General features: G+C 42.4%; 1 protein-coding gene across 1 annotated transcript in view; it reads right to left on the reverse strand.

Annotated features, from left to right (window-relative positions):
- Positions 1-18,689, reverse strand: part of LOC122555488 (ralBP1-associated Eps domain-containing protein 2-like) — a 193,834-nt gene that overhangs the window by 39,661 nt on the left and 135,484 nt on the right. The window contains exons 10-11 of the mRNA XM_043701514.1: positions 4,697-4,769; positions 1,088-1,174 (exon numbers count right to left, since the gene is read on the reverse strand). Coding sequence (XP_043557449.1) covers positions 1,088-1,174; positions 4,697-4,769 — 160 coding nt within the window. The remainder of the gene's footprint in view (positions 1-1,087; positions 1,175-4,696; positions 4,770-18,689) is intronic.

The raw sequence follows: 18,689 nt of genomic DNA on the forward strand, positions 1-18,689 counted from the left end.
ATGGGGTTCAATGTAGCTAAGTGTGAGGTGATTCACTTTGGTAAGAGTAACAGAAAGATGGGGTACTGGGCTAATGGTCGGATACTTGGTAGTGTGGATGAGCAGAGGGATCTTGGTGTCCATGTACACAGATCTTTGAAAGTTGCCACCCAGGTAAATAGTGCGGTGAGGAAGGCATATGGCGTACTGGCTTTTATTGGTAGAGGAATTGAGTTCTGGAGTACTGAGGTCATGTTGCAGTTGTATAAGACTCTGGTGCGGCTGCATCTGGAGTATTGTGTGCAGTTTTCTCGCCATATTATAGGAAGGATGTGGAGGCACTGGAACGGGTGCAGAGGATGTTTACCAGGATGTTGCCTGGTATGGTAGAAAGATCGTATGAGGAAAGGCTAAGGCACTTGGGGTTGTTTACATTGGAGAAAAGAAGGTTTAGGGTTTACTTGATAGAGGTGTATAAGATGATTAGGGGTTTAGATAGGGTCGACAGTGAGAATCTTTTTCCATGTATGGAGTCAGCTATTATGAGGGGGCATAGCTTTAAATTAAGGGGGAGTTGGTATAGGACAGATGTTAGGGGTAGGTTCTTTACTCAGCGAGTCGTGAGATCATGGAATGCCCTGCCAGTAGCAGTGGTGGACTCTCCCTCTTTATGGGCATTTAAGCGGGCATTGGATAAGCATATGGAGGATAGTGGGCTAGTGTAGGTTAGGTAGGCTTGGATCGGCGCAACATCGAGGGCCAAAGGGCCTGTACTGCGCTGTATTCTTCTATGTTCTATAACCATGTCGAATAATTTATTTTTCAAATATATGTTAGATTTTGAGCTTCAAAGATTTATTTACGTCCTTGAGGCAGTTAAAACAACTAGACAGCTGACTGCTCTGCTCGTCAATAAAGTGGCATGCTTAACCATTGGGAAATTAATTGTTAAGTATTTCAAATTACCTGTCACAGTTTTGTTGCTTACCCCATCTCTGATGGATGACCAAAGGTGAGAGGAAATTGCAAATATTTGTGCAATGGGCAAACTGTTGTAGCATCACTGACGTTACTTTGTTATTAAGTCATCTTTGTGTTATTCACTTACCTGCTTTAGATAAGAAAAACGTATCTTCACTCGTCTGGCATTCAGCTGCTACTTGTTTGAATCTGGCATTTGTGCTCAGAATTAAATCTGCCAAACAATTGCAAAAATTAGCATAAACTTTTCATAAGTTTGTCTGTCTCATTCTGTCCACATCATGATTTATTACCATATGCACCCTTGCTTACTTAGTGACCTAGATATGGGGTGAGAATGTTCTATATAGTTTGACAGAAACGCAGATTGTATTACCTACTGCTAATTCTTTTCTCAGTTTAATTTTGCTGAGGATGGGATGCCTCCTAGTGTTACACAGAGGAAAAACAGAAACTTACACAACTGTGGCAAATGATTTCCCATAGTAATTTTGTATGCATCAACCAGTATAAAAAATGTTCAACAGCATGTTCTTTGGCCTGTCCAGTTTCTCTGATGAAGAGAAACAGGATCCTGATTTTAACACAGTGGAGTACAAAACTTATTTTACTGGATATATTATAATGACAATGAAATTTGAAATTTCACTGAAGGCACCACATTGTCTTAAATCAATTGACCACACGCAGGCTGTTTTTCTATGATATAGCAATAGAACAAAGCACAGAACATCTGCGATCCTTCAATATCCTCAGTTTTGTTTTTGAAATGTTAATACGAGAATTGCTATGCATTTCCGGATTTTGAAAAGTTGTGCAAAAAATTCGCTCCTTTCTCTCTCTCTCTCTCTCTCCAATCTTAACGGAACTCAGACCAGGAGGCTCCCTGTTTGATACTCCAACTCTGCAGTTTAGCTGACTTCATCTGGGGCCACCTACTGGGGAAATAAAATCAGCCAAAGCGCTCCAATTGTGCTACCAATTTAGGTCAGCCAGCTTACTAGTGCTGAGTGTTCAAGCTCGCAACACAGGACAAGAGAGCAGTGAAAGCAACATTCCTGGAACATTTACCTCGGTGGGGAGAGAAGACAGCAAGGTCAGCCAGTGAATTGAGCCATTTGGATGGTTTTATGAGGCACCCTGGTCCCTGGTCACCTGGGGGTGGGTAAATAGTCAATGGCATGCTCCACTGCCCAGTGCCTCACTGTCCTTTGATCATTTGGGAGCAGCTTTTATGGCTTTCTGATAAAACCTCACATCAGGGAGGAGGTCCTGTCTTTGAGACAGCGGCTGGTGAGTCTGATGGCTGTCAGCTCTGTAATCCCAGCAATGCCAGGGAAGAGTGGGGTGGCCACTGCCAGGGCCCCGACCATCCCCCCAGAAGATAAGCCATGAGCTAAAGGTTACCAAGTTACAACTGAATGGGATGTTGGAGTTTGGGGCTGGGTCTGTTGGGGTTGAGAGTTTGGGGAAGGGGTGTGGTGGTCAGTTCTGGGGGGGGGGGGGGGTGGAGGTCAGCGAGTGGATGTGTGCGGTGGTGCATGGAAGGAATAGCATACAAGACAAGAAGGATGCCCACGATGAATACTGGAGACCCATGAAAAGAAGGAACGACCCCTTTCCTGCCCAGGAAGTGAAAGTTGCCAGGCTTCCCACGTCGTGTGGTCATCATTTGAAAGGCCTCAATAGGCCCCAGGATGGGTTGGGCATCCAGCATCTCTGCCACCCTCCAGAGACCCGTAAGAGAGGCCTCAGGATAGGAGGGAGGCACTGGGCAGACTACATGCTGCATTCCACAAGCCATGCCAACCTTTCAAACTACTGGAGGAGGGTTACAGAGTATCAAGCTTTGATGTGCCAAATCAGAAAGCATGCAGATTCAATTCTGGTGACTTTGGAATTATTTAAACTTAGCCAAGCTCATGAAATAGTTATGAAATTTGTTTCAAATTACTAGTAAAAAACAGAGAATAAAACCAGTGTTTCTATATATCCCCTCATTCCAATCCTAATGAATTGACACCAGTTTGGAACGAGGGTCAATGTTGGTTAAATACAACAGATTAGCTCCAGCATGGAAGGTTTTCTCCTCAAAATATTTATTCGAAGCACTTTTTTATGAATGGCAAGGGCCACAGTGACTTAATTTCTAACTGCCTAACCCTTGTAAATAAGGTTACAGGTCCAAAGGTTTTAATAAGTTCCCGTTTGAGCCAACCTTATCTGGAGGATTAGACCTCAAAGTCAAAGTCAATGCCATCATCATCCAGAGAAGAACTGTTGAAATTCAACCACGCCAATTAAAATTAAGCCAAATTGATTTTGGAACTACGTCAAATCGTTATGACCAATTCAATGATGACTACATTTTATATTGAAATGTTGATATCTGCACGATTGGTCTCAATGTCGTGCTGAGAAGGTTCCACTGAGTTTGACAAATCTCTCAATTGCTATTTACTTTCATATCTACTTGTTTGGAGTCACAAAACTTACAAACACTTTGACATAATTTCTGTGATGAGAAATGCCTGTTCACCTTGCATAGTTTTTACCTGTTTTGTGATGAAAAGTAATAACTTTCTGTTCAGTCTGCCCGATCTGCAAATTATGTCGCCAACTATTTTATTCCACTGTCAGATTCGATCATAAATGCCACATTTATTTTTGTTCTGATGTTATCTACCCAAGTTGAAAAAAAAAGACTGCGGGGAGGAGAAATGGACATTGGCGCACTACCTTAGTAAAGTTTGTATTTTTGGGGACGTGGGAGAGAGTCAGAGATGTACAGCACAGAAACAGACCCTTTGGTCCAACTCATCAATGCCGACCAGATATCCTAAACTAATCTAGTCCCATTTGCCAGCACTTGGCCCAAATCCCTCTAAACCCTTGCTGCTCACGTTCCCATCCAGATGCCTTTTAAAATGTTGTTATTGCACCAGCCTTCTCTACTTTCTCTGGCAGCTTATTCCATTCAAGCACCACCCTCTGTGTGAAGAAGTTGCCCCTTACGTCCCTTTTAAATCTTTCCCCTCTCACCCTAACGCTGTGCCCTCTAGAGCCGGACTCCCCCAACCCAGCGAAAAGACCATGTCTATTTACCTTAGCCATGTCCCTCACCATTTTATGAGCCTCTATAAGATCACCCCTCAGCCTCTGATGCTCCAGAGAAAACAGCCCCAGCCTATTCAGGCCCTCCCTAGCGCTCAGATCCTCTGACCCTGGCAACATCCTTGTAAATCTTTTCCGAACCCTTTCTTGTCTTGACTTAAAAAAAAACGTAGCCCAATATATCTCACTCAACTTCATAAATTAATTTTGGGAGATCACTTTCAATCCAGAGCTCTGCCAATTTGGAGCATGGGTCAAGACAGTAAATATCCCCAAATTGTGGCACTTCTAAAAGTTCAAGCCAGCCACACAGCTCTTTACAAATATAATGCAAACACCATGAGGTTAAACCAATGCAGAATCCCAACCTCGGACTGCTCGTTGTTATTTCTCTTATATTCACTAATTGATTGACCAGCAAGGTGCCATTTGGAACTTTGGCTGGCATCAAAGACTCTTAATCCCTTTGATCACAGAATGCATCTACAAGCACATGACTATTCTTAAGAATAAGATGAAGCCAATGTGAACTGTTCAAAATGCGGCAGTCCATTTCCACAATGGACAGAACTCTTTAACAAAATCAGACAGTTTACAGGGAGACAATTTCTAATGTTTCTACCTGCTTTCTCATTGTGGGAGAGACGTTCTGGCTGCCGGAGGGTACTTGCAGACAATTCAGCTATAACATTCTCCTGTTCAGAAAAAAAAACGGTAAATCCAGTCACAAATAATACTGTTTTGATAACGTTTTATACATACAGAAATCTCATGTTGCTAGAAATATGCCCTGTAATTTTGAAACAGAACCGGTAGCAGCTTCATGGATATTTTCCCAGATGACCACTCCTGGCGTCTTGTGGTATTTACCACCTCTGCCAGTATGTGGCACTGGGTAAGGGTTGTTGCCACCAATTGTCCTTTATCTTGAACCTGTCTAGTGATTAGCAGCAGAATTTAAATCCAGCAGCTTCTGTGGTGAAATTTGAACTTGCATCTGACTATAAGTCCCAGGCCTCTGGATTCCAAGTCCACTAATATAACCACTGTGCTATCCCTCCCTGCATTTAGTTGCAGGAGTTGAGGCACCACTACTTTCAAAACCTATGAAATAAAACAATAAATTTGATTCAGAAATTTGAAATAATTCAAGAACACCTAGTAGATTTCCAGCTTAAATATCTATTGCATGAAATAAAGAGTTAGCACAAATCAGACCGAAGTACATGATGCATTATAAATTTTAAAAGTTCAAGCAGCAAACTGGGCACGGTTGGGAGCTAAATATTTCAGATTTTAGCATCTTTTGAAAGGACTGAGCAAGTGAGAAAGAAGAGGAACAGAAGTTAGGAGCAGGAATAGGCCATCCAACCCTTCAAATCTGCTCTGCCAATCAACATGATCCTGGCTGATCCTCTATCTCAATGTTACATTCCCAATTTCTCCCCACACCCTTGATGCCTTTAAAACTCTAACAATGCATATCTCTTTCTTTAGTATATTTAGTGACTTGGCCTTCTGTGGTAGAGAATTCTACAGGATCGCGACCCATTGAGTGAAGAATGTTTTCCTCATCTCACCCCAAAATTGTCTATTTCACGTCCCACCACTGTGTCCCTGGTCTAGACTGGGGAGACATCCTCTCTGTATCTAATCTGTTCAGCTCTGAAAGAATTTTACACATTTCAGTTGGATCGATTTCATCCTTTGAACAATAATGAATACACACCAAGTTGAACCAATCTCTCCCCATAGGGCAGCCCTGCCATCCCCAACATTAGCCTAGTGAACCTTCCCTGTACTCCCTAGTTGGAAGGCATATCCTTTCTTTGCTAGTGGGGACTAAAACTGCACACAATACTCCATGTGCAGTCTCAGCAAAGCCCTGTATAATAACAGTAAGGCATCTCTACTTCTGAACTCAACAGTTCTAGTCAAGAAGTCACTCTGAAGCTTGTGCAGAGAATAAAAAGGTTAAGACTCCATTAGAGGAGTTTTCAAGAAAGGAAGACTATAGAGAAACAGACAATTTAAGGAATAACTGGACTTGCATCATATGGAACACTATTTCCAGCTAACCTCGAGGTTAGCAAAAAGGAAAGCAGACTCAAAGTTCTAAAGGTCTGAGCAGGATTGATTTCTAGAAGTAGTTCTCCGATCAAAGAAGATCAATGTAGATTAAAATGGACAGGTTAATAAATTGAAAGGAAACTGCGGAGGTTGTTTGCAGAGATGAACTGAATGGTTTTGTTCCTTTGTCTATATATGGTAGTCATATAATGAACTATTCAATTGAATCCAGTTTATGAACAGGCTACTATTAGGAAAAAAGTATGAAAAATGAGGCTCAATACAACTGGTTAAAAAGAAAACTGACTGTTCCTCTTGCTGCAATTATAGCGTGGATGGCAGTGAAATCCCAGTGAAGACTTTGAAATGACCTTGATAGACAGCATGAATTAGACAGCCTGTATATTTCTTTAAAGGTGACCTGAAGATTACAACCCGTCCTCCATCATCTCCAGTGTAGACGTCCACATCCATACAATAACATGACACTTATTTATAGCTTTAAATTAAGGGGGGGTAGATATAGGACTGATTTTAGGGGTAGGTTCTTCACTCAGCGAGTCGTTAGTTCATGGAATGCCCTGCCAGTAACAGTGGTGGAGATTACAACCCGTCCTCCATCATCTCCAGTGTAGACGTCCACATCCATACAATAACATGACACTGAGTTGCTTCAGAATGCAATTCACACAACCATGCCAAAACTAACTGAGGTCTTTGTATTCATTACTCACCGAGTCCAGCTCCCTTCAAATAACTATATTTGTAAAGAAACCTGTATTTATGCTTCCAAAATGCTTCTCAAACATAAGACCCAAATTGCAAACACTATTAAAAATTAATTCCTCCACTCAAGAATGTGACACAGCCTTGTCGGAGTACCAGTTCACAGCCCATCTCCAACACAGCCTCCAACGAGTTCATCTTGACAGAGACTGCCAATGGAACCTGCAACCACTGTAGAAAAGTCCAACTGTCTACACACACACACATACATACATTCCTACAGCAAGAGTTGTTTTATAGTGTAAAAGAACTCAGGCCAAACCAAATTCAAGGAGAAAGGTCAATCGTAGAGCATTGGCCTTTGGCTCCAAATGAAACCAGTTAATACAACAGCTACCAGGTGTCATTTCCAGAGGTGGTGAGCCTATACATTTCACTGAGCCATTGAGGAGTGCTCTGCATGTGTTCTTAAGCTTGTGGCCCAGTTCTTGAATCAGCCAGGACAAGTTTAGTGTCAAAACAATTCACAGCATTTGAGCTGGACGAAGCTGTTTTCATAGTTCCCCACTGTTTAAGAAAGGGCACAGCAAGAGAAAGGGTCATGGTGCAACTAAAAAAACATGTTGTTTCACTTTTCAGCTTCCCCTTGCATGTACATCTTGTACAAATATGCCACAGAGCAGAGCTTTGGGACAGAGACATTTAGTGGGGGGGAAAATGGAAAGAAAACACTTGTCAAAGCAGCAGAGCATTATTGTGTTTGTACAATTACCACAAGTGTGATGGATTGTCATGCTCTCTTGGAGGTTAAATGGTCTTCGATCTTAGATTAAACCTTTTGAAGGTAAGCCAGGAAACAATGGAAGTTTTGTTCAAGAAGCCAAACTTTGGTACAGCTTTTTCTTGTTTAAAGTTTTCCAAACCCAATGCATAAATTTATCTGCTACCAGAGTTCTTATCCATTTCAATGGTAGTTTAAGAAGAGGGTTTGTAATTCTTGTTGACTAAGGGGCAAAGAAAGAGAGAGGAAATGGTGCTATTTAAACAGGTATTGGAATGTCATTCAAAGTATCTCAGCCTATCTACAATGAGACAACAAGGTGTACACATCAAACTGAAACCTCATTGTCAGAATGGCATCTCTAAAACTACATTCTTGAAAGTACCATTGACCTTGCTCGATTCTGCCTCGATTCTGGATAGCTCCCAGAATAGCTAAATTCAGATGATTTATTTTGCATAATCCCTGTAGAAAACATTGAGAAGTGGTTTAGTGCAATGTTGGAATATAACTTGAAAGTATACAATGACTTTGAATTTAAAATCGAATGTCAATGAAGATTCCAAAACTTGAAAGAAAACTGGCTCAAGCAAAATAAATCAAAGGCAAAATTCTATTTTTTGAGAAACTTCAGCTTCCCGTAGGTTTAGTTGCCCCTTAGGTAGTTTGCGCAGAACTTGATGGGCAAGTTATCAAGCCAGCATTTAGCTCCTTATGTGCTCGGGGAAATAGCTTGCAGTCTACTTAATCTGCACCCTGGTTCTGGATTAGTGGTGCTGGAAGAGCTTTTCATTGGTCTTATTAATTATCCGAGGGATAACAGTTCTCCTTTTACTTGAGTTTCTCACTGAAACTCAAGTGGATTTATAATGGCAATGACCAGATCTCTGTGTTTGTGACATCTTACCAAGAATCGTACAAACTTATTTGTGAAGGATTAATTCAGGAAACCTTAGGGAGAGGATTTTCCTTTGAGTGGCCTAGATTTGAGTAAGTTACGAGACGTTTGAGTAAGGTTTACTTCCCCAGGCGAAAGGCAGGTTGTACAATAAGTCGGTGAAGTTTGCTTCTGTCTCTCGGTCATCCTCGTAAAACACCCGACGACTGCAAGATGCAGTGCTAACGTTGTGCAATACTTCAGTGGGAGTCGGGAGGACCACTTTGCTGCTGTCCTTGTTAAAAAGCAGTTAGGCGTTCAACAAAATTTGCAAACTAGAATCACATGAACAATCTGCAATTAAACTGGTGTCTTCCACTTGGTGAATCATTTAATACCAGACTGTGAGGATTGAAATGCAACTGTTTGCAAATGTTTGTCCTATGCTGCCACAGTCCGACAGACTCTTCGGTTTCCCAAACTAAACTACACATGATCTCTATCACGAGGCATGTCCAGGGTTGCTGTTCATAGCTTCAGGTTTGATCCAGTTGATATTTGTGCAATTTTGTTGTCATCTATCAACTTCAGATCCTTGATCTCTATTCAAGAGTTGAGATTCAATTACTTAATTCGGTGAAGTGTTGGCACTGACATGACCGATGGCCAACTGGCCATTTTATTCACAAAAACAAGGCCACACTACTGGATGCACTGTCCTCAATGACCTTGCTCAGTTATTTTAACGTGAGGTCTCAAAAGAACTCCCAAATATAGGCTCGCTGTTATGGAATCGGTGCAGCAAGGATTTAGACCTAATGTAAGAGGAAGTGAACTGTGTAGATAAGTTGCCCATCTCTTAAGTTTCTTGCACTCTGAAATGCAAAGGTGGGAAAAAAAATTCAAAAGGCCACCAATGAATTGACAGGAAAACCTTTGTCCTCATACACGGACCTGCTAATGCCTTCTCAAAGCTTTCTCGACTTCCTGTAGTGTCATGCTTAAAAATGCTACCTCCACACCAGACTATTAAGGGTGAGTTGGACATAGCAATAAGAAATTAAAGGGGAAATCCATGATAAACCGGCCGGGTGTATAAACAGCCTGCTTTGATCGAAGGTAATTGCATTGAGCTTGGCTCAGGAACAGAGTGTTGTGCCGAGACACAAAGACGATTGGACGTGTTTCTTCGGAAGGGAATGCTTCGGAAAAGTACTCAGTTTCAGAACAGTTTTAATGCTGGAGATTTTTCCCAGCTTGGGGGATGGTTTCATCATCAAAATGGAACTTGTAAGGTTGGTGCTGTGCAAACTGAGACAGAGCTCAGCGCCACTCAGGAGTCCTGCACGGGCAGAAGGCAGTAACACTTGCCAGTTGAACATGTCGAAAGTAGATTAAACTCATAGATGCATTCATTAGTTTGCATATATCTAAAGTAGATTAAGCTAATTAATTTGCTCTCGATATCAAAGTACCACCGTCTTCTTGTATTCATTTTGATCTGACCTTAAACAAGCCATTCAGCATAGTCAGCCTAACAATTTACTTCCCCCTAGGATAGTGAAGACGACATTTGGTATACTTTCCTTTATTGGTCACAGCATTGAGTATAAGAGTTGAGAGATAATGTTACGGCTATACAGGACGTTGGTTAGACCACTTTTGGAATATCACGTGCAATTCTGGGCTCTTTCCTATCAGAAAGATATTGTGACACAGTGGTTAGCACTGCTGCCTCACAGCGCCAGAGACCCGGGTTCAATTCCCGCCTCAGGCGACTGACTGTTTGCACGTTCTCCCAGTGTCTGCGTGGGTTCCCTCTGGGTGCTCCGGTTTCCTTCCACAGTCCAAAGATGTGCAGGTTAGGTGAATTGGCCATGCTAAATTGCCCGTAGTGTTAGGTGAAGGGGTAAATGTAGGGGAATGGGTCTGGGTGGGTTGCGCTTCAGTGGGTCAGTGTGGACTTGTTGGGCTGAAGGGCCTATTTCCACACTAAGTAATCTAAGTAAGAAACTTGAAAGGGTTCAGAAATGATTTACACGGTCGTTGCCAGGGTTGGAGGATTTGAGCTATAAGGAGAGGCTGCACAGGCTGGGGCTGTTTTCCCGGAGGCTGAGGGGTGACCGTTTAGAGGTTTATGAAATCATGAGCGATATGGATAAGCTAAATAGACACTTATCACTCAACTGGAGATACCTCTCCACCCCTCCTGCTCTTACATCATTATTAACTGCTCTTCTCTCTACTTTAACGACACTCTACCCCTCCCTTTCTCTCACTGCAGAAAATGTGGACCTAACTCCAGATCGATGTCTTCACAACTCTCTGACTGCTTTAACCATAATCCCTGGACTGGTTGGTCCAATCCCTGAACTGCAAGGACAGGGATGCCCTCACTCTGATAGAAGTAGGCATTGCCTGGGCTGGAATTAGCCAAGACCCTTGACAAAGCATCACAAAACCTTTAACTTACTATAGTCCCTCTCCTCCCCACTGATTGCTGGTCCCCTTTCCTGAAGAAGGGCTTATGCCCGAAACGTCGATTCTCCTGTTCCCTGGATGCTGCCTGGCCTGCTGCGCTTTTCCAGCAACACATTTCCGGCCCTTTCAAGCATGGTCATTTGCTTGAAACAAGCAGTCTCTGTTTGCATAAACTGCATGTCTGAAGTGGGCACAATGTGAAGACATACATCAACATGTCCAGACAGTTGACTGTTCAGTACTCTCCCCCATTCCCCCTCACCTAATGACAAGCTGCCTACCCCTCTCTCTCTCTCTCTGCCCTGAAATTCATAGTAAGCCAGGGAAGTTGGTAATATCAGAGTTAACACAAAGTGAATGAGTGCTAAGAAAGCAAGATAAGAGCCACAAGATGTATCTCATGCATCTGCTTGGGATGCGCAAAAGGAAACAAATCCTGGTAGACTGTTGGGTCGAAGGGTCTGTTTCCATATTCAATGAGTTTATACAAGTCCTAGGTATCTCTGGGCTTCAAAAAGTCAAATGTTGAAGGGCTGATGTGGTGTGTGAGTTGGTGTGTGAGCAGCTATGAGAGTATGGTGAGGCTGATGGTTTGCCCATGCTGACTGCCTTGGATAGAGGTTGAAGAGGCTGGTGCCAATGGAGTGTGCAGTGACAGAGGCTGGACGATGTTTGGGGCAAGCAAGGGCAGAGATGTAGTTCCAGGTACCTGGCCCAACTTGCAGGTTGGGAATTGGTGCTGCCTAGTTCCTTTGGGGAGGAGAGCAGAGAAACGCGTAAAAATAAGGAGAGCTGGATGAAGAACCAGATGCAACTGCATGGAGATTAAGTAGTCACCACTCAGTGAGATTCTGAAGTTATTATGAAAAAGCATAAAGGGAGAAAAAATGGCAAAAAAGATTTCTTGACGGCGCAATTCTGATTTTTGTCCAATCTCTTCAGTACCTACGCCAAGCAAAGGTAGAAAGTAGAAGTATCATATGACTAGAACTTTGCAAACTGCCCCAGGGATCCAGACAGTGCATCCCTATAAAAAGCAGGTGGAAGATTCATGGTTAACATCCAGACACTGCTTCTCACCCATAACAGGCTAGCCAATGCTGCCTCCACAAGCCTCCAGTTATCCAGCTCTGGCAGAAAAATCAAACACACAGTGTTGCATAATCACTCATTCTGACATCTCATATCCTAATTTTAGAATGACATTCTCAAAAAAGTGACTTGCATCAGCTTGGCAACATAGCACTTGTTCAACTGGGTAAGATTTCTTCTGACCTCGCTCCTCAACTTAGGAGCCATTTCGATAAAATGCCTATGTATAAGAAGGCGTAGCTGTCAAAAAGCAGTCTCTTTGCTGCACATTGTACAGCATCATCATTAGGCCCTGCAAAATCATGGCAATAACATGACCCAGAGCTACGAAAGGCAAAAAAGCAACATAACATCGAGAAATCTTATCCAATTTTCTTATTCTGGAGGTCAACAATGAGAGTACTTTCCAATGACTACTGGTGAATTGCACGGTCCTTGCTGTCTTGATCCACACTGTATTTTTAAACTCGCCATGACGAATTGTGCTTGAATTTTTCGGACAGTATGAAACTTCTTAGTGACTGTGGAACAAGGTACTTGCTCATCAGGGTACTTTCTCATCATAAATCTGTCTTATCACTTCTCACTTTCAGCAGTTGAAGGACCCTATTCATGTGGTTTTCAGCCAATTCATAATATATCTGCAGCTGCATTATTCAGATTCCTCATGGCTTCTTAAACTAGTATTTCTGATGTAGCTTTCTCATCTATACAAAAAAAATTAAATCTAACATTCAAGCATTTTCCCTTTATTCAACAATAGGTTGTATTTATACTGAGCCTTTAATGTTTTAAAGTATCCCAACTTTTACAAAAGCACAATCAAAAGATAGGTGAACGAAAGATTAGGGCGAAGTTCACTTGCAATTTGTTAGCTCAATGCAAAAATTTGACTTGCTTTGAGGGCCCTATTAGATTCAATTTTCTCTCCAGGAAGGTGGGAATGGGATCACGTCAGACCTGTCGACTCAGAATCAGAGTGTTAGAGGCCAAAGGCTGGTGTGTGTTGATACAAGGTGGTTAGAAAACCCAGCTCTCTTTGCATCAGGTTGCGACACTTGAATACAGCTCATCTACCTTGTAACAACATTTGCATCCATTTGTGACTTCTTCACTGTAGATTAACACCCTCAGAACAGCCATTGTACAAAGGTGACCTCTTTGAATTGGATTTCCCACCTGTGTGAAAACTACCCTGCCTGCTGGCAAAATTTTGATTGTTTGACTTCATAATTCTGCAAAAATCTGGTCTTAGTCAAAGGATGGGTTTTAAAGGGAGTGTTTAAGAGAAGAGAGAGAGAGGTAATGAGTTCTAAAGAGGAAATTCATGAGTTGAGGGCCTTGGGAGCTGAAAACATAGTTGCCAATAATAGGACAATTACAATTGGAGATGCTCCAGAATTGGGGAAAGAGGGATTTTGGAGGGCTGTAGAACTGATGCAAGTAGCGGGGGAGTGAGATAATAGAGGGGCTTGAAAACTTAGGTGAGAATTTTGAAAATCAAGGGTGTCTGATCAGCTTCATGTTTGGTTCCATTGCCAACACTGCATTATTAAATCTCTTTTTTTTGGGAAATATTAACCATTATTTGTCTTCTTTTTGAAGAAATCTGAAATTTGGAAGTTATCAAAACAGTCAGGGTGGATAATTTTTAACCATTTGCTCTGTCACTACTGTTTGCCCTCCCAATTCTTTCTTCGCATCCCATTCTAAACTCCATTGATCCATCCTTCAAAAGGCTACATTCACATAGGATTCCATTTAGCAACCAAATTTCTCTTTTGCACCTGTATTTTTTGGCTGCAGTTCAAAGCCACACAAATAATTCTCAAGAAATTTCAGAACCATAAAGTGGTAAGTAACTCACAATCAGAGGGAAACTATTATGACTAATTATGATAAATTGTATTGCTGCAAAAACATATTTCAGAATAAATTGTAAACATCAGGAAATGGCAAGAATAAATAATTTGCAAACATTAAGAGAAACAAAGTATTTACCCACAGACATCTGTCCACTAAATTTCTCAATAGTGTATAATTCAGACTCGAAACCAGGACCAGTGGAAATTGGCCATTCCCTTTGGCTATGTTGCCAATAAAAGTTGAAAAAGATGGTGCTGGAAATGCACAACTAGTGAGGCAGCATCCAAAAAGCAGGAGAGTTGATGTTTCGGGAATAACATTCCTGATAAACAGCTTATGCCTGAAATATTGGCTCTCCTGCTCTTTGGATGCTGCCTGACCTGCTGTGCCTTTCCAACGCCATCTTTTTCGACCCTGCTCTCCAGCATCCACAGTCCTCATTTTCTCCTACATTGCCAAGAAAGACTATAAAGCTAAAAGGCAGCTAGTCCTGAAACACATTGCCCCACATAGTGTCATGACACTCTGTCTTTGCGCTTGGAAATTTTTTTTGAGGGACATTAGATTAGATTACTTACAGTGTGGAAACAGGCCCTTCAGCCCAACAAGTCCACACCGACCCTCCGAACAGCAACCCACCCAGACCCATTCCACCTACATTTACCCCTTCACCTAACACTATGGGCAATTTAGCACGGGCAATTTAGCATGGGCAATTCACTTAACCTGCACATTTTTGGACTGTGGGAGGAAACCAGAGCACCCGGAGGAAACCCATTCAGACACGGGGAGAACGTGCAAACTCCACACAGAAGTTGCCTGAGGCAGGAATTGAACCCAGGTCTCTGGCACTGTGAGGCAGCAGTGCTAACCACTGTGCCACCCACTCATTGTTCTGAATTATTCTAATTCACGGGATATCTGAAAGGTATTTGTGAGCAATCTCAACATCCAGATAATGAACTATTTGGGTACTTTTCTTTGTAGGTTATTTCCCAAGCAGAGAACTTACCGGTGCAAAATGCTTCTTTTCCTCCTTCACATCCCATTTGGGATCTCTTTCCTTTAGTTACATCACCCCAACCCAAAAATTACCAGATTATCACAGCCTACCCTGGCCAAAAGTTCAACTCAGCTCATGTCACCCACCCACCTTTTTTAAATAAAAGAGTTTTGATCTTCTGATAATTATCCAATCTTACCTGAAAGCCACAACTGATTCTGCCTTGGTCACATTCTCAGACAGTCCATTCCCAACCCTAGCCAATCACCGCATTAAAAAAGAAAGATTCCTCCTATCGCCTCGTGTTTTGCTAATCACTTTAAATCGATGTCCGATAGTTTTCAATTCTACAATTCCTCTCTATCTGCTCTTCTCCGTGTGGTTTTGAATACTTCTATCAAATCTCTTCATAAGCATCTACTTTCACCAATTTTTCGGAGTAAAGAGAATGTCTCATTTTGCGAACCATTCTTGTCCACCTTTTCTGCAGCCTCCCAAAAACCTTCCTTAAATGTCATGCTCAGAATTGGACACAATAGTTGATGCTGATCCATGACTTCATAAATTCATCATTGCCTCCTTGCTTTTGGACTATTTTCCTTGGTTTATAAAGTTTTTGATTCAATGTGCCTTGCTAATCACTTTCTCAATCTGATCTGCCTCTTTTCAAATCTTGGCTACATATACTCCCAGGTCCCCTGTTCCTGAACTTCCCCTTAGTATTGTATAATTTATTTATATTGCCCTTTGTCATTCTTCCGACCAATATCTATCACTTCACACCTCCCTGCATTAAATTTTATCTGTCATATGCTAAATGATACCACCAGCCTGTCAAGGTCATCTTCATATCGATTGCTATCCTCCCCATTCAGGATGTGTCAGAATCCTGTGCCATCCACAAATTTGACATTGTGCCCTATACACCCATGTCTATGTCAAGAACAGCAGGAACTTTTACTCTGCCCCATGGTGCAAATGATTTGAGGCTAAGAATCCAAAATCTCTGTTCAGAAACTAGGATTGAAAATTTCCAATTCTCAAATATTCACTTGAACAAAATATTGACTTATTTTTCAAATACCAGGATAATGTAGATAGCTGCTGGTTCTTGCTGATGCGAGAAACCCAGTTATCCCGTTTTAAAACTAAAGGACTGCGGATCTGGAAATCTGAAACAAAAACTGAAATTGCTGGAGAAACTCAGCAGGTCTGGTGACATCTGTGGTAAGAACAAATACCAGGATAATGTAGATAGCTGCTGGTTCTTGCTGATGTGAGAAACCAGTTATCCCGTTTTAAAACTAAAGGACTGTGGATCTGGAAATCTGAAACAAAAACTGAAATTGCTGGAGAAACTCAGCAGGTCTGGTGACATCTGTGGTAAGAAAGCAGGAGCTGAAAATGTGTTGCTGGAAAAGCACAGCAGGTCAGGCAGCATCCAAGGAACAGGAGAATCGACGTTTCGGGCCTGAGCAGGAATCAACATTTCAGGTCACGGAACTCTAAACATTAATTCAGTTTTTTTTTGTTAGTTATCAGTTTTGTTGCTTTGTTCGAATGTGTGTATCAGTCTAATTCCCACACTGAGTCAGCAAATCTGAACAACCCTTGATGCCACCTGACCTGGATGTCCAAAAATCCAGGAAAATCCATAATGCAGGATGGTCTCACTACTGAGGCTGCTGGAATTTTGCTTCCCAATTTGTCTGTGCAGTCCTCCAGATGGGAAACAAAAAAAAAATAAAAACTTACCACTTCTGTACTGTTTCCTGCCACACAGAAAACTTTGTATCAATTGTCCGTTTTCTCCATGGGCTTCAAATTTGCTGACAAGCCCGTGGTGTGGCATTTTATCAAACACTTGGCTGGTTCACGTACATGACCCTCACCAAGCCTTTGTCAGCTCAACAAAAATAACTTTCCCTGTTGAAATCCATGCTGGCTAATATTAACTCATCCACATTTGTCCAAGTGGATGTCAATATTATCCAAGATAATCATTTCTGAAAGTTTAATCACCAATGATGTTAAACTCACCATTCTATCTAAGTTCATCCCCAAACTCTCAATTGAACAAGAATTTGCAATTCTCCAGTTCTCCTGAAACATTCATGTGTTAAAGAGGTTTGGATGACTATGAATTGTGCTACCCATTCCTCCTTCAATATCTTCACCTGCATTAGATTCAATCCTGATGACTGCTACACTAAGTGCTCTCTCTTTATTAATATTTAGTTCATTCAGTATCTCAACTCGCTCTTCTTTCACTAAAACTTTGAAAGCATCTTCTTCCTCGGTAAAAAACAATACAGATTGCTAATTCAGTGCCTCAATCATTCCACTGCCTACTATCATGAATCCGGGTCCTTTAATTGGCCCTACTCCTTTTATTATTTATATGATTAGAGAAGACTTCTGGAAGTTCATCGTGAACTGGATTTAAAAAGAACTGTACGTATGAAGATATTCAATGTGATCGCTTCTTTCCATAGCATCATGATGGACAAGGTCAGTTAAGACACCGATATTTTGGCACATTTTTATCTTTGCAGCTGTCATTTGTCTTAAGGTTTTCCACAGAGGGTGTCCAACTTTATGATTAGTGACAGAAAACTGTTCAGCCTTAGCGCAACTGACAAAGTCATCCCAAGTCCTCATCAGAGAGTTGCTCCACATGAACAATGCCACATTAGCAATCTATGCCGTAGAACACTTGCCACAGCAAATGAATCAACTCCCTGGTACATATAAAGATTTTGGTCTGATCATCACTTCCAGTGGAAGATAGCACCATCTGTCAGTATTGACAGCGTGATGCTGGAGGTTGTTTGGTAACTTCACACATCTGTCACTCACGATCTGTCACTACACGCCAACAGTCTTTTTGCAGCAGAGAGCGGCGGGAACTGGGCGGAAGTGAAGTCGGAGCGCAAAGCCAGTCAGGAAGGTAAGTGATTGTTATTCGAGTAGAGAAGGAACCCGAGACACTACACGTGTAGTGTCTCCCACTCTCCTCCTCCTCTAACCTAAAAAAAAGGTAAGCTACTTAGTGTTCTTGTTTTGGAGACTAAGTGTAGAGTTATGGCAGCGCAGGCAGTGGAATGTTCCTCCTGCAGGATGTTTGAGGTAGGGGTGACCACCGATGCTCCTGCTGACTTCATCTACAGGAAGTGCAGCCAGCTCCAGCTCCTGGGAAGGGGAGGAAGTAGGCAGTGCAGGGATCCCCTGTGGTCGTTCCCCTCAACAATAAGTATTCCACTTGGATACTGTTGGGGGGGATGACCTAGCAGGGGAAAGCTGCAGTGACCGGGTCTCTGGCACGTGGTCCGGCTCTGAGGCTCAGAAGGGAAAGGGGGAGAGGAGGAGAGCGCTAGTTATAGGAGACTCTATAGTTAGAGGGACAGACAGGCGGTTCTGTGGACATGGGCGAGACTCTCGGTTGGTTTGTTGCCACCCGGGTGCCAGGGTCCGAGACGTCTCGGACCATGTCAGACTCTATAGTTAGAGGGACAGACAGGCGGTTCTGTGGACATGGGCGAGACTCTCGGTTGGTTTGTTGCCACCCGGGTGCCAGGGTCCGAGACGTCTCGGACCATGTCTTTAGAATCCTTAAGGAGGAGGGTGTGCAGCCAGAAGTCGTGCTGCACATTGGCACCAACGACATAGGTAGGAAGAGGGGTGGGGAGGTCATTCGGGAACTCAGGGAGTTAGGCTGG

This window comes from Chiloscyllium plagiosum, chromosome 12 (genome assembly GCF_004010195.1).
Source record: "Chiloscyllium plagiosum isolate BGI_BamShark_2017 chromosome 12, ASM401019v2, whole genome shotgun sequence".
Classification (NCBI taxonomy): Eukaryota; Metazoa; Chordata; class Chondrichthyes; order Orectolobiformes; family Hemiscylliidae; genus Chiloscyllium; species Chiloscyllium plagiosum.